Source organism: Mauremys reevesii, linkage group 4 (genome assembly GCF_016161935.1).
Source record: "Mauremys reevesii isolate NIE-2019 linkage group 4, ASM1616193v1, whole genome shotgun sequence".
NCBI lineage: Eukaryota > Metazoa > Chordata > Testudines > Geoemydidae > Mauremys > Mauremys reevesii.
The window spans coordinates 13,205,252-13,232,319 of record NC_052626.1 but is presented as its reverse complement, the minus strand read 5'-3'; the positions used below and the strand labels follow the sequence as shown (position 1 = coordinate 13,232,319).

Sequence of the window (27,068 nt, the reverse complement as noted above, 5' to 3'; positions counted from 1 at the left end):
ATATGGGACTTTATGTGGAAAAAGTGCAGAGCTGGTTCAGACACTGATGAAAAGGAAAGTACAGACCCCATGCATTCAGGAGACCAAATGGAAGGAAGCAAAGGCAAGAGATATCAAGGAAGGCTATAAGCTACTATACTATGGTATGTTGAACAAGAGAAATGGATTTGGTATAGTCTCAAAGTGATGCAGGAATACATAGTGGTTGTGGGTATGGAAAGTGACAAGATAATTTTGGATAAGTTGCTCTTGAAAATAACCTATATGTTATGTATGCATATGCACTCCAAGTGGGATGTGCCAAACAAACAAACAAACAAACGATTGCTGGGTGGAAAATGGACACTTTTGTACAGAGAAATGAATAAGTCATCATTGGAGCCAACTTTAATGGTCACTTGGGGAGAGATGGTAAATGCTTCAAGGAGTACCATAGTAGCTGTGGATATGGACATACAAAGGAAGGGAAACTATCTTACAGTATGACCAGACATATGATTTGATAGACATTGATACATTTTTCACTAAGAAGGAAAAACATTTGATTACCTATAAGAGTGGTGGTATGGGGGTGCAGATTACTTCATGATAAACTGAGCTGAGCTGAAGAACATAAAACGTAGAATGCTGGTTTTTGACTATGGATACACATCATATAGGGGATGAAAATGGTCCAAAGCAGTACAGAAAACCAAGTAGTGGAAGCTTAATTAAGTTAGCAAGGAGTTTAAAATCAAAGTGTTGAAGAAGATCTCTTTAGAAGGGTTAAGAGAAAATAAGAATCAGTGGTGGAATCATATTACAAGCAAAATTCAAGAATGTGCAAAGAGCCTGGCTGGTGAAACAAAAGCAAGAGCCTTTTCCCTCAATGAGATCTGGTGGAATGAGAAAGTTGGAGAGGCTGCAAAAGAAAAGAAAAAAAGTGCTTTCAATTTTGGCAAGTGATACTTCAGCAGCAGGATTTCCAGAAGAGAGAGTGTGTGTGTATATATATATATATATATATATATATATTAAAAAAACCAAACAGAAAACAAACTAGTGAAGAAGTGGTTGCAGCCACATGAAAGCTTATATGCCTGTCTTGAAACGAAGGAGGGTGAGAACAAAATATATAGACTGGCAAAGACCCACAATGAGAGAACTAAAGATATCAGTGAGATCACAGTAATTAAAGATGAAAGTGCAACTATGTTAATCAATGAGAACCAGAGTAAGGAACAATGGAGAAATTACTTTGAAAGTCTTAGGACTGAATAGAACCCAAGAGAATCAAGCTGTCTGGGTCTGGTGGCACCAGTCCTAGAAGAAGTAGCTGCAGAAGCAGCTGCAGAAGCATTAAGCAACATGAAAAATAAGTAAGCTCTCGGCAGAAGTAAGGAAGTACCTGTGGCAAGTACAGGGCCGCCCAGAGGATTCAGGGGGCTGGGGCAAAGCAATTTCGGGGGCCCCTTCCATAAAAAAAATTGCAATACTATATTCTTGTGGGGCACAAATTGCCCCACTTGCTCCCCCCACCATGGGAAAAATAAACCTTCTGCATCTCGGCACAAACCCAGTTTTGAGAAAACTTCTTTACAAGCAGCCAGCCTAACACTGCTACCCCTCTGATACTTCTTTACAAGGTATCACTGGTTCTCAGCATCAGCTAGTGCTAAAAGGCACTATAGCTCATTAAAAGGGTTGGACAAGTATTTTCCGTCAAAACTTTTTCTGGATCGAAAACTAGGGGGTTTTAAAAAGCAGAAAAAAATCACGGACAATGTCTGCTTTCCTTTTAAATTTGTTGTGGTTTTTTTTTAATTGAAAAGCTGAAATTTGTCTGCCAAAACCTGAATATGGTTTGGGGTTTCAGAAGTGTGTGGCCAAATATTTGCTGCTTGCTGTGTTTGATTGTTTAAAGAAACAATAAAAAAATTCTGCTTAAAAAAAATCCCAAGCTTTTGAACCACCTCAGCTTGTGACCAAACGCCTGAGCCCATCCAGTCAGAGATTTTTCCAGGTTTCTGATACTCTGCTGGCTTCCTTGACTCATATCTGTTTCCATAACTTTGGGTTCATTTAGGTTAGAACATAAGAACAGCCATACTGGGTCAAACCAAAGGTCCATCCAGCCCAGTATCCTGTCTACTGACAATGCCCAATGCCAAGTGCCCCATAGGGAGTAAACCTAACAGGTAATGATCAAGTGATCTCTCTCCTGCCATCCATCTCCACTCTCTGACAAACAGAGGCTAGGGACACCATTCCTTACCTATCCTGGCTAATAGCCATTAATGGACTTAACCTCCATGCATATAGGGTGAAAATATTATCTGTTTCCTAGAGACTGGCTCCATAGGGTCCCTCACAAACTGCAGATGGTTACTGTGGGTTTGTCTTTAGTATAGCTTATGTACATACTCCACAAACTGAGCATTTGAGCTTGTTCCAGAATCTGGGATGAGCCTACGTTGTGAAAACTGAAATGCTCAAAATAGCACATGCATGTGAATGGATATAGGGTACTAAAATTAAATTAACCCAGGGGTTCTCAAACTGCAGGTTGGGACCCCTCAGGGGGTTATGAGGTTATTACTGGGGGTCGCGAGCTGTCAGCCTCCACCTCAAACTCTGCTTTGCCGCCAGCATTTATAATAGTGTTAAATATATAAAAAAGTGTTTTTAATTTATAAGTGGGGGGGTCACACTCAGAGGTTTGCTATGTGAAAGGGCCACCAGTACAAAAGTTTGAGAACCACTGAATTAACCCCTCTGGAGCCTCAGGGAATGCAGGGGAGGGGGGGTCTCCCTTGGTAGGGTTGGGAAGGATATTGCTCTTCTCATGTGATCCCTCTCCCAGTGGCTAATTTTAAATGAAGCTACCCTCCCCTGACATGAATCTCCCTATGGCACTGAAATTAAACAGACTATAATTTGGCATTTGAGAAGTGAAAGGGATGGCAGCCCTAATGGAAAAGCTAACAGCTTGGCTCTTCTACAAGCCTCAAAATGCTGAATGAGCTTCAGGGTAGGGAAGGCTGTGCCTCCCAAACAGCTTGGCCCTGCCCCTTATCTGACCCCCACCCACTTCCTGCCCCCTCAGAATCCCCGCCCCCCCTCAGAATCTCCGACCCATCCTGCTCCTTGTCCCCTCACCGTCCCCCAGAGACTCCACCCCGGCTCCCTGTCCCCTGACTGCCCTGACCCCTATCCACCCCCCCCGCTGAGTCCTGACAGACCCCTGGAACGCCCACGATCCAACCCCCCTGTTCCCTGACCGCCCCCCCAACCTCTGCCCCCTCCCTGTGCCCTGACTGTCCCCGGGACTTCCTGCCCCTTAGCCAAGCCCCCCGGCCCCGGCTCCGGCTCCCCCCTCCCCTCAGAACATCCAGGAGCTTCCCTCGAGACCTGCAGTGTTGCTCCGGTGGGGCCGGAGCTCCGTCCCGCTCAGAGCCGCGTGGTCAGGGGGCGGGGCTGCAAGCTCCAGGCCGAACGGAGGGAGCTGAGTGCAGCATGGAGCTCGCAGCCCCGCCCCCTGACCACGCGGCTCTGAGCGGGGTGGAGCTCAGGGGCCCTGCCGGAGCCACGCTGCGCAGCTGTCCAGGGACGCTCCTGGATGCGCTGAGACTCCGGGAGAGGGGGGAGCCGGGGTCGGGTCGGGCTGGGGCCGGGGAGGGAGCCTCAGCCATTCTCATGGGGGCCCCTGCGGAGCTCAGGGCAAATTGCCCCACTTGCCCCCCCTCTGGGCGGCCCTGGGCAAGTAGAGGGGAACATACTGACACAACTGTTTAATTTTATCATGAGGACTGAAGATGCCTGGAGAAAGAGCACATTAGTACCAATTTTTAAGAGAAAAGGAGACATACAAGACTGTGTGAACTACTGCGACATTAAAAATTCATGAGCCACACATTGAAGATCTGGGAGATGGTTATAGATAAGAGACTACGAAGAGAAATAAAGGTCAATAACAATCAGTTTGGATTCATGCCAGGCAAGTCAGCAGTGGATGCTATCTTTGCATTAAGATAGCTTGTGGAAAAATACAAAGAGCACAACCCTGCACGTAACATATATTGGTCTTGAGAAGGCTTCTGACCATATTCGGAGAGAAGTCATCTGGCTTGAGAACGAAACAGCTACCTGAAGATTATATTAGACTTGACCAGGATATGTATGAGAGTGCTAAAAGGCGGCCATGTGGAGAAACTGAACAGTTTCTAGCAAGCATCACAGTATATCAAAGCTTGGCATTAAGCGCCTTTTTGTTCACATTGGTGCTCAAAGAAAAGATCCACAGAATGGCAACCTGGTGCATGCTTTTTGCAGATGATGTGGTGCTTTGGGGGAGAGCAAAGAGGAATTGGAATGAGATTTAGAGAAACAGAAGTGTGCACTTGAGAGAAATGGCATGAAAATCAGCAGAAATAAAACAGAGTATATGGTCTGTAGATTTGATGATACCTTGCAGGAAGACAATGAGACTAAGTCTGGGGACCAGCCACTATTAGTACAGAAGTTCAAGTAGCTATAGTACCAGATAATGGTGAATTCAATAACAAACTTATAAGCAACAGGAAAGGCCTGGACTAAATGGAGAGAAGTCAACAGAGTGATCTGTAATAGGAGAATGCCTATCAAATCAAATCACATCAAAAGGTAAGATCTACAAGGACTGCAATTTGTATGGCTCTGAATGCTGGGTTCTGAAAAAGAGACAGGAGCTTGAACACAGTGGAACTGAAAATGTTAAGATGGATGCTTGCAGTTAGAAATGAACGAATTAGGGGAAGTGTGAAAGTGGTGCCAATTATAGAAAAGCTGAAGGAATCTAGGCTTAGATGATTTGGGCATGTGAAAGGAAGATTGGAAGACTATATGGGAAACAGAGGGTAAACTTAGCAGTAAAGGGTAAGAGAAGGGTTGGAAGACCCAAAACTGGATGGATAGATGTCATACAAAAGGATTTGATTAGCTGTGGAGTTTTTGAGGAATTGCTTCAAGACAGACTGGAATGGAGAAGGAGGACATTGTGAGGGCAATGAGGTCTCTCGCTGCTGCAAATGTCTCCGGTGTCGATGGAAGGCAGGGCTCAACCACGGTTCAGGTCGGGGAGCCAGTGTGCGCCGGACTCAACGGCTCCTCCCTCGGTGCCAGAGTCAACGGTGCCGATATCAGCACTTGCACCCTCGGTCGCTCCGGTGCTGCATGTGACTCTGAGTTTGGCAAACGCGGTGCCAGTGCCTGTTGCTGAGAGGCAGTCACCTCCGGCTTACGCTGTCTCTTTGGGCCTGGCGATAGGGAATGGCTCTGAGTCACTTGTACTGGACGCGGTGCTGGAGAGGTCCGGTGCCGCGGGCCTCTATCCGAGTCTCCCCGCGGTGCAGTACCTGAAGCTGCCGCCGGGGCACTGCGCACCGATGTGCTCGGTGCCGGAACTTGGCGTGCTGATGTGGGATCCAGGCTAAGGGCTGCCTCCATAAGGAGCTGCTTGAGCCTAAAGCCTCGCTTCTTTTTGGTTCGAGGTCTGAACGCCTTACAGCTCCTACACTTGTCGGCCTGGTGAGATTCCCTGAGACACTTCAAACAAGAGTCGTGGGGGTCTCCCGTTGGCATAGGCTTTGAACAGGCTGAACACGGTTTAAAACCCGGAGCCTTGGGCATGAGCCTGGCTGGCAGGGGGGTAGGGGGAGGACCCCTTCCAACCCGCAAAGTTTAATCACAAACCTAACACTATAACTAAAACAACTACTGCACTATACTAACTATACAACTATAACAACTGGAACAACTATCTAAAACTGGGAAGCAAAAGCTAGGGAGAGTGGAGGACAGCTATGCCACGCTCCACAGTTCGAACGACCGTCACGGGCGGTAAGAAGGAACTGAGGGCATGCTGGGTTGCCTGGGGTATATATCCAGCGCCATTAAGGCACCACTCCAGGGGGCTCCACAGCCAACCCACCGGGTGTTGCCAAGGTAAAAATTCTCTGATGATTGTGCACATGGCGCGCGCACACCTAATTGGAATCGATATGAGCAAGCACTTGAAGAAAGTAAAATTAATTTAAATGATGTAGATCCTCACATCAAAATCCTCTTCACACATGTACACCCTCCCATCCACGTTTCATCCCTTCAGATTGAAGTATGACTAGAGGATCTAGATGTATCTGTTCTTTCATCCAGAACGCATTAGAATCTATTTTCTAATAATTTACCCAACCTACTTTTCAAATTTCACCTTCTTTTCCCTGTCTTCTTTAACTTGTTTATTCTTCTTTTTGAAATACTCAGCTGCGCCAGATATTTTCTCAGGTGTTGATGTGTATTGGACAGCCAGGTCTGGAGTCATCCCAAGTTACTCTTCTCTGTGCTTGAACTCAGCCTAAATTTAAACCTGGAAGAATAGTCAAAAGAAGTCAGCACAAAAGAAAGAAAAAAATGTGTTCAGGGATATTTCTCAGTGATGATGATCCTTACTCAGTCACAAATTTGAAAACAAGAGGACTGTATGGCTCAGAGGATTGGTAATGCCCAGAGGTGAAAGTAAGCCGGTCTGGTCCGGTCCTTTGTACCAGCAAGAGCCAATACGCCGTGCTGGACCAGACCGGCTTCTGTGGCAGTGATTTAAAGGGCCCAGGGCTCCAGCCACTGCGGGGAGTCCCGGGCCCTTCAAAGCGCTGCCGGAGCTCCGGCTGCCAGGCTCGGATTTAAAGGGCCCGGAGCTCTGCGGTGCCTGGAGCCCCAGGCCCTTTAATTTGCCCCTGAGCCCTGGGGTTCCCAGCCACCTCTGCAGCTGTGAGCTCTGGGGTGATTTAAAGGCCCTGGGGCTCCCAGCCACAGCTGGAGCCCCAGGGTCTTTACATCTTGAAAGGCCCTGCCTCTTCTGGTTGAGGCCACGCCTCTGCTCAGGACTCCGGCGTACCGGTAAGTCCTTTAAGTTACTTTCACCCCTGGTAATGCCATATAGCTCTTTTCAGTTCTAGGCTCTCATTCTGAATCCAGCCCAGGTTAGAAGTACTTGAAAGCAGTTCCTTTCTGAGAGCTGTTCAATGTGATGTCAGTGGTCCATCCTTTGGCTTGTTAGTAGTTTCAGAAGAGAGAGCTAAGATTTAATGGTCATGGAGCAGGAACTATATCCACACCCTTATAGATCATCAGATCAGTGTTGAGGAATATTGGTAGGGCAGTGTAAGGAATCTTGCACTGCAACATTCAAGGACAGTATCCATTCTCTTGACAAATATGGGACTTGAGTCTCTAGGCCTGTAAACCTGGCACTTTTCATGAATACTAACATATTAAATTCTCTCTTTTAAAAAAAAATCTAGCGGGTAAAGAGGACCTCTCTACTAATGCAGGAAACCACAACTCTTGCTAAGTCTGCAGTGTATTATATTAGTGCCTATCAGTACCTGTTAATTTTGCGCTTTGATGGGCATGCAACTGCACTTTAAGGGCTTCTATAGGTGATGCTTAAAAGCTTAATAACTACTACATGCCTAAAGTGAACTAAAAAAATACATTGAAAGAACATTAAGGATACGAGAGAGCCAATGAAAGCAATTACAGTTCAGGATTAAACCTTTATTTGAGAACTCTAAGGTGTTCAGGACTTCCTTACTGCATGACTTTTTGCCCTGGTGTGCAAGGACCAAATACTGAATGTGGCCCATCTACTGTTACCAGGGGGAAAAACAACAACAGCAGCAGCAACAATCTGATCCCAACAGTAAGTCAATGGAGTTAAAGCAGGGGGGTGAAGCCGGATCAAAGATATGTCAGACTTTTTTTTAATTTTATTAACTCATTCCAAAGAAACGAGGCACTCCACAAACACGCATTCACACAGAATAATTAAAAGAATTAAGATAGGACTTAGTTTATGTTGCAAACCAACATGTTCTTAAGTGGAAGTTCACCATATGTTCTCCAATACCTAGACACAAAGATGAGCCACCTTAACCTTCTTAATACGCCCCATTTTGTTATGCATTGCAGTACACATTGCTGTACATGGCTGGTTTGACTCAGAGCTTTTAAGTCTTTAAATATCATTTGTTGTGATTGTATTAAATTATATCAACATTACTTGGGTGAATTTTTTTTAATTTCTTGCCATCTCCATTATTCTGCCACATTTTTGGTTTTGAGGATAAAGTCATGCAAATAACAAAATGCTGAAGGTGCTAGTAGATTTAATGAAAAGATTTTTGGGGGGGCATAGGGAGGATTATATCTTCCTCTTTTTTTAAGCAGTCCTATTACGTGCCATGTAACCGCAATCAGGCTAACAACCACCATATGATGGAATATCTTGTAATCCGGTTGTAGGTTTCTCTCTCTATAGACAGTCTCCAAGTAGATGAGTTTTAAATCTCCTTAGAATTAAGAAGGGTTTGGCAACCGAATGAATTGTTTTGGAAAAATCCTCCTTTATAGATTGTGAAGAGGATAAAAAAGGGAAAAAAACATGTCTGTAGTGGTTAGTCAGATGTTCTTTTGGAGTTACAATGATTTCCTTCTTAATTCCTCTTCTTGTTGACATTCACATTAAAAGAATAATGAGTACTATGTGCACTGCCTTAATACTACTCACCCTTGTATACATTATGAAATCTTTGCATTAAGCTAACCAAATGGATTCAATCATAATGTAAGGCAGACACTAAAAACAACTGCACTCAGCTGTAAGATGACATAAAAGCATAGTATAAATTGATACACTACAGTACAAGTGTTAATAATTGCCAGTACACTGTACGGTAATTTGTTTTAAAGAGGTGATTGGACCCAGACAAATGAGAGCATGCATCATACTGGCTTTGTGGATCTGAATTGTTTTTGTCTTTAGGTTTTTAATGTGTATGTACTTACCCTTTCACCAGTATAGTTGAGACACTCTGGAAAAATGTATTAGATGCATTAGTAATGCCAGGTTTAAATAATGGTAGACAATTGAACAATCAGCAGGTGATAATTTCCCAGGTGTATCTCTATTTATATATATTTGTGGATATATGATTTATTCCTGCAAAGGCTACATTACTTAATTATTCTATTTTTTAAAGAGCTTTGGGGTGCCCCAGAAGAGATATTTATTATCTCAGAGAGGTCATAAAGGAAGTTGTAGGCTAGTACTGATAATGCTTTAATTAATACATAAAACCAGGAGACAATTCTTTACATGGTAAATTAAACAGTAAAATATACCAATTTTGACTTGATTTCTATCCCATTGAACTACCCGAGATTTATTTGCTTCAGCTTTAAATCTTTCCATTCTGGTGTTCTCCGGCACCCATTATAGAATTGAAGCTTGCTTTTCACCTATCTGCTAACAGTTTAACATAGATGTCTGGGTCCAGTCCATTGTTCCAATTGTATATAGTTTAAAAAGCTCTGCAGTATTTTACTCTTTCCATTGTATCTTGGCTTCCCTGAGTGCTCTGCTCGCTGCATTTTACTTGTACTGGCTCTGTTTTCTAAGCCCATTTATGCCTTTTTTTTTTTTCTGTACACACTTGTTCACTGGGGAGCTTAAATTGACTTCTCGCTATTCTGTATCCTTAACTAAAAATGCACCATTAAGGTTGATTGAAGCCTTTTGAAAACACTTCATAAAAAATGAAAAGCCATAAGAAATTAGGCTACCAGTGTTTGCAAATACCTGTTTTCAGCCAAATTGATGGGACAGAATAAGAAAGAATTGAAAACTTAAAAATGCTATTGATACATGTTTATATGCTACCTATTTTTGTGTGAATTGGCAAAGTACACGTCAAACATTTTGGGGAATAAAATATTGAGAAATGTGCCATCCTGTAGGTTTTTGTTACTTAAAACCTTTTCATTTCTTAAACATAAGGCATAGCCCTAACGAGAGGAAATGGATTAACTAACATATTTAGATTATCCTGTTATTACTTTCATTCTTTTTTAAAGGGAAAAATAATTCTTGTTTTCAAAATGTTTCTCTTTAGTTAATAGTGCCAGTCACCTAATTTTAAGCTTACATGAGTAATTTTTAAACCACACAACACATTTATCAGGGTTAGAAAGAGTGGGTAAGATATTGCTTTAAAAACGAAAACAAAAATGTTCAGTAAAAGTGAAACTTTAAGGCTTCTTTCAGTGAAAAGACTTACATGCGATGGCTGAAAACACTAGGCATGTCTAATGTTCAGTACATGTACAACTAATTAACGAAGAAACCCTATTTGGCAAGTCACACCCCCAGGAGGAAGGAGAGTAATTTCTGGACAGCACATAATTTGTAAGAGAAAAATTGTATGAACATATGGAAATGAATCTTACTTTAAAAAGAGAACTATCCCGAGGGATTTGCACAAAGTTTAAAAGGAAACAAGTGCTTCAGAATCACAAGTGATTAAATTGAAAATGGCAGTGAGGTTGTCAAAGCAGCTGAGACTGCTCCCTCCAGTGAACAAGATACCAACCGAACAAGCTGTTTCTAAACTCTCCCAGTGTTGCTGTTTATTACCAATAAATATGTATTTAAATGCTTTAACGATTCTAGACAAGAATAATTACTGGATTTTAAATTTCTCATATTTCTTTTTTCAAACAATTGCCTTTTGAAACCTATAGGTTTAATCTACAAGCTAACAGTGGGATTTTTTTTAATTATTTTGAAAAAAGCTACTTCTAAATTCATTTTGGCAGTAGCTCCACCAAACTGAAATGTCTAAAATGCAGAAGAATTTCTCAAAAATTAATCGGCAAACAATAGGTTTAAAAACTCCCCCAAACTAGTTCTTCCCACCAGAAACTATTAAAAATAAATATAACCCGTGGTCAAACCTTTAGTTCTGTTAAATGAAAGCATAGCCACAGCAATGTAACATTATCTTTAGCAATACAATTCAGGTAGGGTTTTTAAAAATTATTATTACTGTTTTATAGAAGCAATGGAAATACTGCCAGACCTAAACTATTATTTTATGGAATACTGTGCGCACACATTGCAGCAGAGTGCATGTTTTCCTTTAAGAATTCTCCCATTAATGGAGGAAAAGAGCAGCAAGATCAACAAGAAAAGTAGCTAAGTACATGGAGGTCATTCAGAAGCTATGAGTTCTATAGCAGAGATACAAGGAAAAACTGTCAGTTTCCATCCCATTAAACAAGCTATGAGCTATGTGTTAGACTCACTGGGATTACCAGCAAACCCCTACCAAGATGTGTGCTAGCTCCTGCTCACATAGCGCTATAAATTATTCAATTCCTTTTATGCAAATAATGTTTCACAGAAGCATAGGGAATCCATAATGGGAGGAAGAGTAACATCCATTTAGAAGAATTAAATGCTAGGTGAAATATATGACACTTTTCAGACAAAAGTTATTGAAAATAGCAGTACCTTTTAAAGGTCTCCACACACACACACACACACACACAGGCAAACAGAGTTAGGGAGCTTCCAAGTTTTGTTTTTTTATACATATCATGATCTGTGTATGTAATGCAGCAATGGTTGCCCTTAGAGATACTCATTCCTGCATTAACAGGTATGCACAAGGATAAAATCACGGAACTGAGGCCTCGCAGAGCATTTCTTTCTGATCTTCAAATCTAAGCCTTCATTTAAAAAAAAGGGAATGTTTCTAGGAAGCCAGGCTGCAAAGGGTGTTTTTAACAGGGAAAACAGATTTTTTTTTTTTAACCTTTGGAGCCACAAAAACCAAGGGCCATTTCTTTCACTACTTAAAACTTGCCATTGACGTCAATAGATGCACAGGGCCAAATTCATCCCTGGTGGAATTCCGCTAGAATTCTGTGGGCCAAATCCATCATTGGCATAAGCAGATGCAACTCCATTGATGTCAATGGAATTAAGCTTTCTGACTGTAATAAAGGAGGTATAGCAAAGCTACTCTGAGCACACTGTCTCTTTAAGCCTCTTCTCCTTACAAGAAGTGATAGATGTGCACAGAACACTAGGGGTGCCTCCAGCCAGGGAACCGAGTGTGTCTCCACTGTTGGACTTTAAATCCTCGGTGTTGGCTCTTTTTGAGGTTTATCCTTTTTTTATGAGCAATCTAATCAGAGAGAGTCTTTGTTGAACTGCCTGTGGGTTGTCTGCTCAATTAGGCCTGGTCTGCGCTAGCAAATCAGTCTTGCTTACCTGTGTGTTAGCATTATCAGAATAAACATTAGATAACTTGATAGAAACTGTTTAGTGTTTTATACAATGCTTGTAGGATGCTGCATGTATTGTTCTCACTCACCTATACCCCATGTTATAAAGTGATAACAAGCATTTGCATTGTAAACCTCTATGTTCTCTCATCAAACAGGGAAAAGCCTTGTGTAATGCAGAGGGTGGTCTCTAACAAGAAGAGGTTAAATTCTGTTTATTACATGCAAATGAGCCATTGTACAATATCAAAGATCAGAGACTTTGATAAGTGCATTCTTCCCCCCACCCCATGAAGAAGGGACTTGGGTGGAAACTGTTGCTATCAGCTTGATTTCTGAGGGAAGAAGATATAAAAATGTTTCACACAGAAAAATGATAATGCTATCTGAACTCTCACAGGGCCAGAGACTCTAAACTGAAGTGGGAGATTCCCCAAGGTTATCCCTAGGTTTGCCCTGAAAGACATTTTGAATTGACGGATCTCTACAAATTTGTCACTCTTAGGATTTAGTTTGCAACTCATTTGTGTTCTATGCTTGCTTGCTTGAATCTGTAAATAACGCTCATTTCTTTTTCCTAGTTAATAAATCTTTAGTTAGTTTATTACAGGCTTGGCTACAGGCATTGTCTTTGGTTTAAGATCTAGGCTACCAAATGATCTGGGGTAAGTGACTGGTCTCTTGGGAATGAAAGCAACCTGATTATTTTGCGATTTTTTATTTTTGGTTGGTGTAAATGACCATTTATCACTAAGTCCAGCTTGATTGAGTGGCAAGACAGACTGGAGGACTGTTTGTGACTCCATGGTAAGACTGTTACAGTGATCCAGGAGTTCATATTTGTTACTGGGTTGGTGAAATCGAATTATAGATCACACCATCAGTTTGCGGTATCTGCCCAATTTTTGACTGTTTGGGGGCACCAAGACTCCGCCTCAAGGCATGGGACACTTCCATTCAAAGTTATACTCATGGCTTTCCAGATGGTTCACAGCCTGTGCACAGTCCACATGAGCATCCCAAGAGCAGGGATCTGTACTGACTATCCTGTATGCACAATCATTTGCTATTATTATTGTTACCCCCATTCTCCCTTCCCCTTCTCCGTCCAATTGTTGTTAAACCCATGTATTGCATCTTGCCTTAACATTAGATTGTTAGCTTTACAGGGAAAGGACTGCGCTCGTACAGGGCCAAGCACAATGAGGCCTGTGCATATTACCTCACTCCATGAGTAGTCAGACTGAAAACAATGGGATTACTCCCTCTTCTCCAAATCAAACACAAACTACTGGTCCCTTCACAGCCTGTCCGCTCTCATAACTTACATGATCATCTTCCATCCCTTTTGTTCCACTAACACCACCAGCCTTCAGTGGCTGCTTGTGGCCGCCTTTCTCAAGCATCTTCTTCCATGTTGCCCTTACTGATGGAATGATCACCCCAAAGCAAGTACCCTGTCCTCCCCGAGGTCCCTGTTACCTTTCCCACAATGCCCATGAGAGACTGCCGCACCAGACCTGCTCCTGCTCCCAAAGAAATCAGTGGCAAAAGTTCCCAATGACACCAGTGGTACAGGATCAAGCCCATAGATAGTCTATGTACTATGTAACCCGTGTTCCCATTTCTGCTACCCTTGTCTCCCCCTCCTCATCCTCTTTGTTATCTGCTACACCCACCTGGTGCATCATGTCTTCAGCCAGACTGCAGGCTCTTTGGGGCTCGGACTCTCACCATACAGGCCTTTCCATTGCTTTTAACAGGCTTTGGCTCAAGCCCCAGGTTTGTATAGCTCCAGCATGATAGAGGCTCCCAGGCACCAACATAATACAAATAACAATGGAAATCTGTATAGGACGCATGTCACTACCTAGTAACTAAGGCCCCGAACCTGCAATTTACAATGCATGGGCAGACTGCCCTGCCTGTGCAGAACCCTGCTGACTCCGCACAGATGCAGCAGTCTGCCCTGTAAATTGCGTGGCCTAAACTGTGATCTCCCTTATCCCAGTGTAAATCCAGAATAACTACTCAAATCAGTGGAGTTACTCTGGATTTACATGGGTGTAACAGAGCAAAAACTGATCCAATTTCTAAACGACTAATATGTTGTGGCAAAACACTAGAAAATCCACAGTGCAACAAAGACACCTGGTGGCTGCCCTGCAAACTGCACATCTTTAAAATGACTACAAAAAAACAAAGGAAAATGCCACCAAAAAGGGCTATCTGACACAATCGCATATAGTGGTGGCCTGATAAGCAGTCTCTGTGTTTAGTAGCTATATATTCATTTATAATTAACTAAGAAACACCACTTCTTTCTTACACATTTACAGTGCTTACAAAGGAAAAATAAAATTATATTTTAATTTTAAACATTTTCTAAGACATACAATTCTCAAGAATTACACATTTCCAAAATTCCAAAATTCCCAAAATATTAACAGGTCTAACTGATGAAATTTTCAGAAAATGCAATAATTTTAGTAACCATTTACTTTGGGCCTGACATGTAAAATATGTATTGTGAAAATTACATGAAGCTCTGAATGGTATACTTTATTACATTAAAACATGTGCTCTGATGTCTTTCTGTGCTTTAATTTCAAAGTGCAACATGGCAGTTTACTCAAATAATTATTTAAATAGTCATACTAAGTTTTTAAAAAACAGACCAGTTTAATGGAATTTTGATGGCATTATAACTGATACTAGTGATATCATCTGGTATTTTAAATTTCTGTAATATAACTTAAAAATAATAATAAAAAAAGTTAAGGAACAGGTACATTTGGGTTCTCAATATTAGAGGCCATATTCTGGCTTCAGCTATACTTGCATGACTCCTCCTGACTTCAGTGGCCATACTTAAATACATGTGAATGCGAAAGGTCACTGTGATTTAATAGGTACATGTATTATAACTAAGTGGTAGACTGACAGTCATATTTTCAGATCAGTTGCCCAAATCCTGCATGGGAGTTTTGCCAGAGTAAGAATTTGCAGGATTGCTCCCTTATCTACTGATACTGTTCCTTCTCGTTTACTGTTGCAAGATGACGTACCATACTATGATTTTTTTCCAATCCAGTTAAATCAAAGAGCAATTAATTCATATGTTTGTGAAAGTTCCTGAGGTTGTTGAAAAAAATCCTGTAAAAGATGGAGAGACCAAATTTTGCCTTCAGCTACACCAGCGTAAATCTGGAGTAAGTAATTACTTCAGGGGACCTTTTCCACTGAATTCAATGGATATACATCAGCGTAAGTGAAAGCAGTATTTGTCTCAAGGCGTATCCATTGTTTGGATCATGATGTTCTATGTGTGTGAATGTTTGCTTCACCAACCGTAGGAACTTAATTAGTTAATTCACACTTCATATCAATCATTATTAAGTTTTCCCTGGCATCTGTGAATATAAACAGAACAGGACAAATTCTTCCATGGTGTAACTCCACTAAAGTCAATGGAATAATACCAGGGATGAGTTTGACTCAATACTTCACTCATGTCCATTTTTCTTATAGAAGTTTACATTCGATTTGGCCTGGAGGGGCTATTGGCTGGCATCCTGCAAGAAAGAAACATTACAAAGTCAAACCATAGTGACAGCTTTATAAAGGAGGAATTAATTTAGAGCAGTAATGGAAACAATAACTCTCAATTTTACAGCACAATAACAAATCAACTAATTTGATGTTTATTCCTATCATATGTGTAGGTAACAACCACCTTCTTATATATATGGGTGAAATCCTGGCCTTGCTGAGCTCAGGAGGAAATTTACCATTGACCTCACTGGGAACTGGATTTTACCCTCTGTGATCTGTGAATACTTTCATAGCTAATCCTATGAAGTAAGGATTATGAATAACATTTTCAAAAGCACCTAAATCATGCAGGCCTAGATTTGTAAAGTTATTTAGTCATTGCTTCACTCAGTATTGCAAGGTCTAAGTGATTTAGATGGCTAAATCCCATTTTGAAAAGCTCTTAAGTCACTTAGGAGCCTAAATCCCTTTGACTTTAACTTGGGACTTAAGCTCACAACTTGTGCTGTGATGGGGCATACCCCACACAAGCATGGATGCTGTTAAAAGTGCCAAGAGAGGCCAGTTAGCCTTACACCAAACCTGCTGGCGAGCTAAGGGGCAATGAGACTGAGAAGGAAGTTCACCACGGCAGGAACAGGCGGGGTTTCTATAAAGCCTAGGAATTGAGGCTGGAATGGGGTTACAGGGAGGTGAGCCTACAGTCACGCTCCCTGATGCCAGGGGGTAGTAGGAGCCTGAGAACGGCAGAGTAGGAAGCAGTCCGGGGAAGGTGCAGCAAAGTCCAAGAGAGATAGACCTGAATTGCTGGTATGAGGGTCCATGGATTAGAACCTGGTGTTGTAGAGGATGGGCCTGGGTTCCCCTACCACCCACTGTGGGAGTGACACAGCCACTAAAGTGGAGTCGGAGACTGCCTGAGACTTTGAGGAAGGCGACTCTGGTAATACCCCGGAAGAAGCAGACGATGATGACTTGGCCAGAGTGCTAAGCCACGAAGGAGAGGCACAGCAGCTTCGGACTAACGGCAGAGTGGCTGCAGGGCGAGTGACTGAAGTAACAGGCTGAGCAACTGCCAGACGGGGTGTGGACAGTGGTGAGGTAATTCCCCAGCTGAGCCAAACGGTGAGTTGCAGACCCTGTGACATAGGTGCTTCTGAAAATTTTACCCTACATATGTATGACTAGCTGGTTCACAGCTGTTAAGCAAATGAAATGTGCCATTACTGGCTTAGAAATGACAACATTCAACATCTGATTGTATGTTCCACTCATGTGACTTGCAAGAACCCCACCCAGCTTCAGAATGTAGGATTCACTTATACTCCCCTCCATGACCAGCTGATAGGACTTTCCATTCCTGCTTAGGGGATATAGTGCCCTGAATTGTCTCCAACTATTACCTTAGCTTAAAAAGAAGTAAAAACCAATATTTTAAAACTTAGCTGTGTGCTGCTAGGTGCTTACAACCCTCTTTAGGCATCTAAATGAAGGTGTACTGATTTTCTTTTTGAAAGGTGCAGCTCCCATTGACTTGGCAGTATCTCGTTGGCATGAAGATTCTTTTAGACTAACATGTAAATTAATAAAATGTTGAAAACCTGCCATATTGACGCCTGGGATATTTTAATATTCAACCACTCTAGGGAACAAAGATGGGAAACAAATTATATTTTGAAGGTGCTGTTTGGGATTTCACAGTTGAGGTTAAGTTCCATTTTGCACTTAAATTAGGGATTCAACCTCTTGGCTTTGTATGAAAAATAGGGTATATCTTCCCCAAATTTACAGCACTTGCTCTCTGACTACAGAATGAATTTTCGAGAATTGACAAGTAAAGTCTATTCATTAGTTTATAAATTAATTTAAAACGCTGTCCTTTGAAAAATTGTAGCATCCTTTGTGAGTCTTTTCTTTGATCCATCTTGTATTAACAGCAAAACAACACACTTCATATTTTTCATATATGTAAAATTAATCAAAGTCTTGAGTATAGTCTGTATTTGAATAAATTAGGTTGTAATTAAGCTAAATTATTACTGTTTGTTGTCTGTAATTGTTGTAATTCCGTAGGTCATGGATGGCACAGGTAATTCTTAAGTAGTGCTAGTGTGTCAGAGGTAAATCAGCCAATCGTTCTACTACAGTTAATTTTCATGCAAATAGTGGTAATGACTCATTGGTAGGAGGGAGACTGCACACACGTATCTAAAGTTCTCATTGCTAGATTAATTGTCCCAACTGCTCTTTAAAGATTCTATTGCTGCAGACTAGTTTGGGCAGCAGTGCTTGAGTGGAGAGAAGGGGAACCCCTATGCACTGAAGCACACAGCCAGTGGAATTGACGGGAAAGCCTGGACTTGGGCTGGGCTCTCCATGAGCTCTTTGCATAGCACAATCTCACTCACACGCCTTGTAAACCAATCAGTCAATTGTAAATTAAGGGCCAGATTCACCAGCACACTTCAGCCATTTTCTGCTGCTCTGGTGATGCAAAGCAGCTATAAAACACAACTTCACTGGCTGGTACACTCTGACTTCTTTGGAGTACTGGGAAGTTGCCTGGAGAAGTTAAAATAAAAAATGATTTAAAGTTGATCTATAAATTTTCAAATTAAAAACCCATTCTCTTTGAGTTTATCATTTATTGTTGTATGTGTCTGACATTTTTAATATGCTTAAAAAAACTAAAGAAATCTCCAGGCAAAAAATTATGGTAAAATAGAGATAAGGTCAAGGGTGTATGTTTGTAATTTAAATGTAAAAATTATCCCCAAACCAAGCATTATAAGCCCAGGAAATTCAGTTAAGGTTATACTTCAAAGAACTCTAAACACATTAAGTTAAGAAATATACAGTTAAGGCACACAAAGAACCTTAACGGTGCCCGGTAATGATGTTATGGTGTGTGTGTGGGGATATTAAAAAAAAAATCTAATGTGTCTTTAGATTCAGTTTGAACCAAAATAGGATCACAAATATTAAAATCATATGACTATTGCATGATGCAATAGTGCCTTCACTGTGCTTTTCTTACCTTAACAGGGTTGGATTTCTTTGAAGTGTAACCTTAAATTTGACTTTCCTCAGTTTACAATGCATGGTTTTGTGATGTTACAACATCCCTGTAATGTTTTTTCACCATTAAGTTATTGAAATGTCCTCTCAACCTTAATCCATTTTAATGTATTTTTGTCACTGAATTATACTACAATAGTAAGCAGATTACAACAAAATGGTCTTAATATGTTTATTGTCTTCATAAAGAGAATAAAGAAAACCACCAAGGAAAGCATGGCAATCGTGCAAAAGAGCTGGAAGAGAATTTAGGAACAAATGTGCCATTTCAGGTAAAGCAGGCATTTCTATTAATGCAGAATCCTTCCCACATCATATCCGACATTTAAACAATCTCTACTCTCTGTATAGTAGGTTTTTTTTTTAATATAAAAAGGACCTCTATTCTAGTGTAAATCAATCCACGTGCCAAGGAAAGAATAATGCACATAGCTTTAAGTGAAAAATACTTCTGCCCCAAGTAAAAATAAGTGCACACATCAGAGCAACAGCATTCTAATTAAATAGCATGGGAGACATTTAGTCCTGCACAGAGGAGCAGCAAAAGGCCTACACACTGGGGGGTAAAATTCACCCTTTATGCATTAGCTATGAATGTCCGTTGGTCATTTCCTCAGACCATTTGCCCTGGAACATCTGTGTTAGCATGGAACTATTCAGGCAAGGGAGCCCACCTGCAAGGAAGTATAGGTTTGTGTGAGACTCCCAGAGCTCACCTTGAAATAAACCAAGAGTTGTCTAAGGTCACAGGAGTACCTGAGCCAGTCAGCACAAAGTGAATGTATTAATGCTAACTGTCCTTGAGGTATTTTTTTTTCTCCAATTATTTTTACATCCTACCATTTTGATTGCCAGTGTGCTTTGAGCACAAGGGGCAAAATGTGATCCTCCATCTTCATGCAATTTTTTCTAGTAAGAAAAAGCATGGAATTAACTCTCAAAGTATGATAGGCAGAATCCTTGCTATGAAACACCTTTTGAGTTTTTCTTTCAACTGATTGAGCACTGTAGTGCTAATGCAATGACACACTAAATGGGATTTAAGCTGCCATAGAACTGTATGGTCTTTAGGTATAATAATGTGTGAAATTTGTCCTGAGACAAATGCTCTCTTGGGCCCTGATCTTGCAAACACCAGCTACCGAGTGTAGTTCTTATTGCAATGTACAATGCCTAGCACAATGGCATTGTGCTCAGTGCTGCTCAGTGACTAGGTTTCTTAGGTCCGACCGTAATACAAATAAATAATCATTGCACATTATTATTATTATTAATAGTCTCACAGGCTTGTAGTCTCAAGGTAATAAGTACTGTGCTTGGTAGTAAGTGTTAGTGGGGGCAGGCCTTTATTTTGAGATAATCATTTTTAACCTTGAGCATTCCTGGTCACAATAACAGGTTCACTCTTGACTGCTGCTACTGTGATATATTCAATTTTTAAAAAAGTAAACAAAAAATTAAGAACTGTGAAGAAAACAAAAAATGAAACAGGAAGGCTCGAGCAAGCTACAGTACAGAATCAGCTTGGATCCCACGCCAAATGAGTCATCGTTCTAGCTCTAACCTTTTTATCTGCATGTTTTTCGGTCTTATTAGTCACATTAGGAGCTATATCAGGGGACAAAGGAAAACGGATCCTTCAGGGGAAGCTGGGAACGATGACCCAAGTAAAACACATCTTTTGGAGGAAAGAAAACTTTGTCAGCCCTGAAAAGAAGGAAAAGTCAGATTTTCCCCAGATTAAGGAAGAAGGGAGGCATCGTGCTAGCAAAAATAGGAAAAACAATGTTTATTGCTGATAAGAGCCTCACCTGCCGTCATTTTCTCTGCTGTTCTGGTACACATATGCAGTTCGGGTAGTGCCACTCTGTTGCGTCAACTGGTTTAGAAGATTAGCTGTTGCTCCTTTTACTTGCCTGAGAGCTATTTCTGCATGGATGCTTCGAGGATTAGTTGTCACCATTCCTGGGTTCTTAGATTTCTTATCTGAATCACAAAATGTATCTGGATACCCTCCAAACATAACAGTGCTCCAGCCAAACCCCAACATGCCCATTTCCAATCATCAACAACTCCATCCATTCCTCTTTTCCTGTAGGCTTCTAGAATTCTGTATCTTTCTTATTGCTTCCTAACAGGCACAACAAGGACCTTGATGGTCAGACCATCACTTTCCTTTTCAGTTTTTAACATAATTAGTTTTCTTTCACAGATTGAAATTAGTAACCCCAAAAAGCTGAAATATGATAATTCTTATGTAAATTCTTCAGACTGACAGATGCCCCAAAATGAAAACAACTCAGAAGAATGACAAAAGCTAGGAAAAAATACAAACTGTTCGTTTTTTCTCTTAAAACCTATGAGTTTTTCATAATCATCTGTAGGATGTGCACAAAAATTTAATTATATATAAGTACTACAAAATAAAGTCAACTATGAATGAACTAATGTAATCTTTTTTTAAAATGCAACTGAAATGCCATTAGTTCCAGATCAGTCTCCAAGATATCTTTGGCAAGTCAAAATGTCCTTATTAAAATTATTCAGTTTATCCTATATGTAATGTCCAGTACTGGAAAATAGATAATTATATTTTATATTCAGGAAAGGAACCAGAATACTATACTCACATTTATTTGCCTCATTCTGCAAAGGATCTTCAAATACATGAGGAAACATGAGGTCAGAGCCAAATAAATGGTTGATGCCTTCAAGCAGATTCACATTTGTTACTCTTACGGGAGGATGTTTTGAAAAGGTAATTGGTAATCCAGGAAATCCAGAGTCCATAGGGGAGTTTGCAGCTGGGATTCCCTACATAATAAAACAAAAGGCAAGTAAATAGGTCTCATAGTTTGGTATTGAGGCAAAATACATAAGCTGCATAGATACTGTATTAGGGCATGATCCTAAAAACCCTTATACACAAATAATACTTACTAAAAGTCTCTGAGAGGAGTCTTTGGTCTTGTGGTTAAGACACTGGACTAGGACTGAAGAGAACTCTGTTAGGTTCCTGGTTCTGTTATAGACTCCATGTGACCTTGGGCAAGTCAGATAACCTCTGTTTCCTGCTTTCAAATAGGGATAATAATATTTTCCTTCTCCCACCTTTTTTCTTGTCAATGTAGATTGTAAGATTTCTGGGGCAGGGACTGTCTGTGTTAGCACCAAGCAAAATGGAGCTCCAATTTGTTCAGCGCCTTTAGGCACTACTGTGATACAAATAATTCATCATAATAATGTCAATGGGAAAACTTTATGTAAAGGATTATAGGATTGGGCAGTCAGCCTACTGTTACTGACTCAAGTCTGTAACAGGGGGCAGGGATAGCTCGGTGGTTTGAGCATTCACCTACTAAACCCAGCATTGTGAGTTCAATCTTTGAGGGGGACAGTTGGGGATTGGTCCTGCTTTGAGCAGAGGGTTGGACTAGATGATCTCCCAAGGTCCCTTCCAACCCTAATAATCTATGATTCTATTTTAGTTGGCAGTTGAACTGTAGCACAAAAATGGAAGCTGTGCATGCTGAATGGATTAACAATTATAAATGTTTACAAAATCTGGGGATTAATAAAGTTTGGGGAGCCCTTTGGGAGCTAAGCTACAATAGCACACTGGAGCTATTAATAAAAAAATAATACATCTAATGTGTAAACTGATGATCAACAGAGGGCCTGTAAAATTGCAATGTTGGAAAGATATTTATAATACCATACCAACCAATTAATAAATAAATCTATGTATACTGTTTCATAAGTAAAATCTTAGTGTCTAATGTTATGCTGCGTATAAGTCGGTGCTCATTTGTCTGGTTAAAATAAATTTACTATTGTTTTTAAATGCAGAAATAAATTGTAAAAAACCCTATAAAATATGCATGTAAATTGACTGATTGTCTATCATTAAAACCATCTCCAATTCAATAGTGAAAAGCATTAACTATAAGAGATAAATATAAGCATAAAGACAAAAAAGGATGGTATACTATGTGCAGAACGTTCCAACAACAACCTAAAGTAGTAGTAAATAAGGTGATAACCTACTTTCTGCTGAGAAAATTTCTTTTGAAGTTTAACATCAAAAGCATTTTTTCCACTTAAATGACACCATACGGTTTCACGGCTTACTTTCTAACAAGGACTTGAAAAAACACAACTAGAATGCAACTGACAATCTTGAAAAATCTTTTGTGTTGTTCCACTTCAATGACCTAATGAGATAATGGCTCAGTTCTGTTCTAGCTAACTAGGTATAACATCTTCATTGAACCTTAACATAAAACAGAGATATTTCTAAAGATATTGCCTTAACACACTTCTCCTGCTTTGCTAATCCTGCTATGTTTTTTATTTAAGTGATGTCCTATGTAGAAGAATACAGGTCAGTTTTGAAATAAAACATTTACACCTGCAGTGACTCAATCCACAAGTGCCTTGAACTCTTGTATACAAGGACTGTGGCTTCAAGTGGCAAAAATGTGTTCACTAGCAAAGTAACTCGCCAAGGCCCTGATCCTACGAATTGACATGCTAGCATATCCATAAGGAGGTCTGTGATAGCACGTGTTTGCACGGTCAGGTTTAAGGTAGAGCCTGATATACAGGGATTTTGGCATATCTGGATTGAGTGTGATTTACTATCAATGTTACCCCTAATATCAGGGAAAGCAATTACACCTTGATTAAACTGACACCTTTATTATTTGTGTTGCAGTAGCACCAAGAGAGCCTTATCGCAATAAAGCATGTCATACACATATGACAAAAAGATGGTTTCTGCCCCCAAGAGCTTACAGTCTAAATGTATGATGAGAGAACGGGTAATTACTACAAGCAGATGGGGAGCGCAAGGCAACAGTGAGATGATTAGGATTAGTGTAAGCAGTGGCCACATGTTTCGTAGGTATCCTGGCAGAGTTGTGTTTAAAGGAGAATATTGGAGTATAATGGCTTTGTAGATATTATGGGGAGTGCCTCTCTTACATAAGGGACAGCACGGTACGGAGGTGTTTGGGGGAAAGTTGGACTAATGGGCAATAAAAGCTGAATAGTGATGCCTATAATAATCCTGACTACTTACAGTGTTTTATCCATAGACTTCAAAATGCTTTACCCAAGTGAGAAAGTGGTGCTACTGTGCTTTATAAACAGGGAAACTGAGGCATGAAGAGGTTAAAGTCTCTTGTCCAATATAAAGCCACATAGCAAGTAAGTGGCAGAGCTGGGAAATGAACCCAGCTCTCCTCAATATTTTACACATACGTTGTGGTAGGGATGGATGTGTCCTACCTTCTGGACAGCAGGAAAATAATGGATCATTTAAACAAAAATCTGAAGAAAGTGCACCCAGTGATGTGAAATCACCAGTCTGCAATGGAACCAAAGAATTCTCACTACATGGCTCTGAGCTAACTAGCAGGACCATAAGGACAATGGGATGCACATTGGCTCAGTCTCCTATTTGGACCCTACTGATATTATTTGTATTGGGGTAGCACCTAGGAGGCCCAGCTATGGATCAGGCTCCCCCTGTGCTAGGCACTGTACAAACACAAAATGAAAATATGCTCCCTGTTCCACAGAGCTTGCAATCCAAGTGTAAGACAACAGGTGGATGCAGACCGACTGGTGGGGGAGCATAAGGAAATATTAAGATTAAATGGGCAGCAAGATAGTCAGTGGTCTCAGATTTCAATGGTGGTGGTGGGGAACTTTCAGTGGGAGGGGAGGAAGGTCCTGGAGCCACTTAGATTCCTGGAAGTTCTTGGATGTTTTAAAGGATAAAATGCAAAAATCAGTCTATGTCAGGAGCATTTCTTGTGATAACTTCATATATTTTTTAATAAAAATTCATTATGGTTTACTACAAGAAAATGATTGACACCGGACAACCAGGAGACTTAAAGCTAAGCAATCTGCTGCACCTGTGGCATGCAGACTCAGTACCAAATCATAATTTTCAAGCTTATAAATCAACAAATTTCCAAACAGACTTTCTTCCATAGGAATGACACACAGCACAGACACCTATATTTGACTGTGGCTTCAGAAAATATAGAGGCAAGTATAATATTTGGTTGAGATGAATTGCTTGTTACCATTTTAGTTAATTTTGGATGTGGCCTTAAGGTTACTTTGCCTTTGAAAAACTGGGTATATGGAGGTATATGGGGATTGGTCCTGCTTTGAGCAGGGGGTTGGACTAGATGACCTTCTGAGGTCCCTTCCAACCCTAATCTTCTATGTTTCTTCTATGATTCTAGGTCCTACCACCAGTGCCTGAAGTACATCTACCCTTTGGACAGATGTTAGTGCAACAAGAAAGGTAATCTTTTGTCAAAGAGAGAGAGAGAGAGAGAGCAGTTTAGGCTCGAACAGGGAACCCATGAGGGCAGTGAGCACAGTGTTAAGGTCCCAAAAAGGAGCAGTGTTCTTTATTAGAGGGAAGAGGCAAGTAACATCTTTCAGAAACCTAACTACCACAGAGTTGGGAAAAAAACCCAAAACCTTTACTTGGATCAGGGGTTGAAACACCGAAACCACTGCTACGTGGCCCCTCAGAGAGCTGAGAAAAAGGTCTGACAATTTAAAGTGTAACAGGTACTCTAAAACATCCTGAATCTGGGCTTCCATTGGCTAAATTCCCTGACCAGCAGTCCAGATTGAGAAGTGTTTCCATTTGGCCAAGTAGGTTTGATCCAGTGCATTGGTTTGTACTGTTCAACAGGCACAACTTGGACTGCTTCTGAACAGCTCTCTTCTGCTTGATCTAACCATTCGGCATCCACACCATGAAGTACGGGCTGCCCAGATCTGGATGCCACATCTGACCGCAATGTTCTGACAGAAGATCTAGAAGGAGGGGAAGAAGTCTTAGAGGTTGGACTGAGTAGACTGGAGAACTGACATTATCGCGACAAGGCTGGCACAATGAGTATCAGTTTGGCGTGATCTTGTTTGTTTGAGACAGACCTGAGGAATGAGCAGAGTGGGAGGGAAGGCATAGATTAGCACAAACCCCAAGCTCAGTTAGAAGGCATCAGTGAGAGAGCAGGGACTGACCCACCCGAGAGCAAAATTGTGAGCATTTCTTGTTGTCATTAGTTGCAAATGGAATGCCCTAGGCCCTGAAAATCGACCTCAAGATGCTGTTCTTCACAGACCACTTGAGATTTCTGGAGAAATTCCTGCTGAGGTGGTCAACCAGCTGATTCTGGGACCCAGGTAAGTGAGCGGTCATCGGGACGTCTTCCTTGATGCAAAAGTGCTTAATCGCTTCCTGACAGAGCTGACTGGACTGAGTTCCTCCCTGCTTGTTCACATAATACATTGCTGTTGTATTGTTGGTAAATACACAAATGGAAAAGCTCCCCGATGAAAAGGAGAAAGGGGTGGGAAACATTGTAAATTGCTCAAAGCTTTAGAAAACTGATATGTAGCATGATATGTAAAGAACAAAATTGTCATACATAGCTGAATATAATTTGTTGGGCAATAGTCAACATGGTTTTTGTGAAGGGAAATCATGCCTCACCAATCTACTAGAATTCTTTAAGGTGAGGGTCAACAAGCATGTGAACAAGGGGGATCCAGTGGATATAGTGTATTTGGATTTTCAGAAAGCCTGTGACAAAGTCCCTCAGCAAAGGCTATTAAGCAAAGTAAGCAGTCATGGGATAAGAGGGAAGGTTCTCTCATGGATTGGTAACTGGTTAAAAGATAGGAAACAAAGGGTAGAAATAAATGGTCAGTTTTCAGAATGGAGAAAGGTAAATAATGGTGTCCCCCAGCGGTCTGCACTGGGCCCAGTCCTATTTAACATATTCATAAATGATCTGCAAAAAGGGGTAAACAGTGAGGTGGCAAAATTTGCAGATGATACAAAACTACTCACGATAATTAAGTCCCAGGCAGACTGTGAAGAGCTACAAAAGGATCTCTCAAAACTGGGTGACTGGGCAACAAAATGGTAGATGAAATTCAATGTTGATAAATGCAAAGTAATGTACATTGGAAAACAATCTCAACTATACATATAAAATGATGGGGTCTAAATTAGCTGTTACCACTCAAGAAAGATCTTGGAGTCATTGTGGATAGTTCTCTGAAAACATCCACTCAATGTGCAGTGGCACTCAGAAAAGCTAACAGAATGCTGGGAAGTATTTTCTCACACAGCGCAAAGACAATCTCTGGAACATTTTGCCAGAGGATGTTGTGAAGGCCAAGACCAGGGGTCGGCAACCTTTCAGAAGTGGTTGCCAAGTCTTCATTTATTCATTCTA

General features: G+C 40.9%; 1 protein-coding gene across 7 annotated transcripts in view; it reads right to left on the bottom strand.

The window, feature by feature from the left end:
• Positions 1-6,228: 6,228 nt before the first annotated feature.
• Positions 6,229-27,068, bottom strand: part of LRRC9 (leucine rich repeat containing 9) — an 89,474-nt gene continuing 68,634 nt past the window's right edge. For 3 of the 7 annotated variants that reach the window (XM_039538309.1, XM_039538305.1, XM_039538304.1), the window contains 4 exons: positions 21,411-21,594; positions 20,592-20,766; positions 20,345-20,487; positions 18,939-19,454 (listed from right to left, as the gene is read on the bottom strand). In XM_039538309.1, coding sequence (XP_039394243.1) covers positions 20,394-20,487; positions 20,592-20,766; positions 21,411-21,594 — 453 coding nt within the window. In that variant the 3' untranslated portion in view covers positions 18,939-19,454; positions 20,345-20,393. Of the gene's footprint in view, positions 6,383-14,724; positions 15,723-18,938; positions 19,455-20,344; positions 20,488-20,591; positions 20,767-21,410; positions 21,595-25,207; positions 25,636-27,068 lie in introns of those variants that run through there. The other 4 variants (XM_039538306.1, XM_039538307.1, XM_039538308.1 and 1 more) reach the window with 4 other exon arrangements.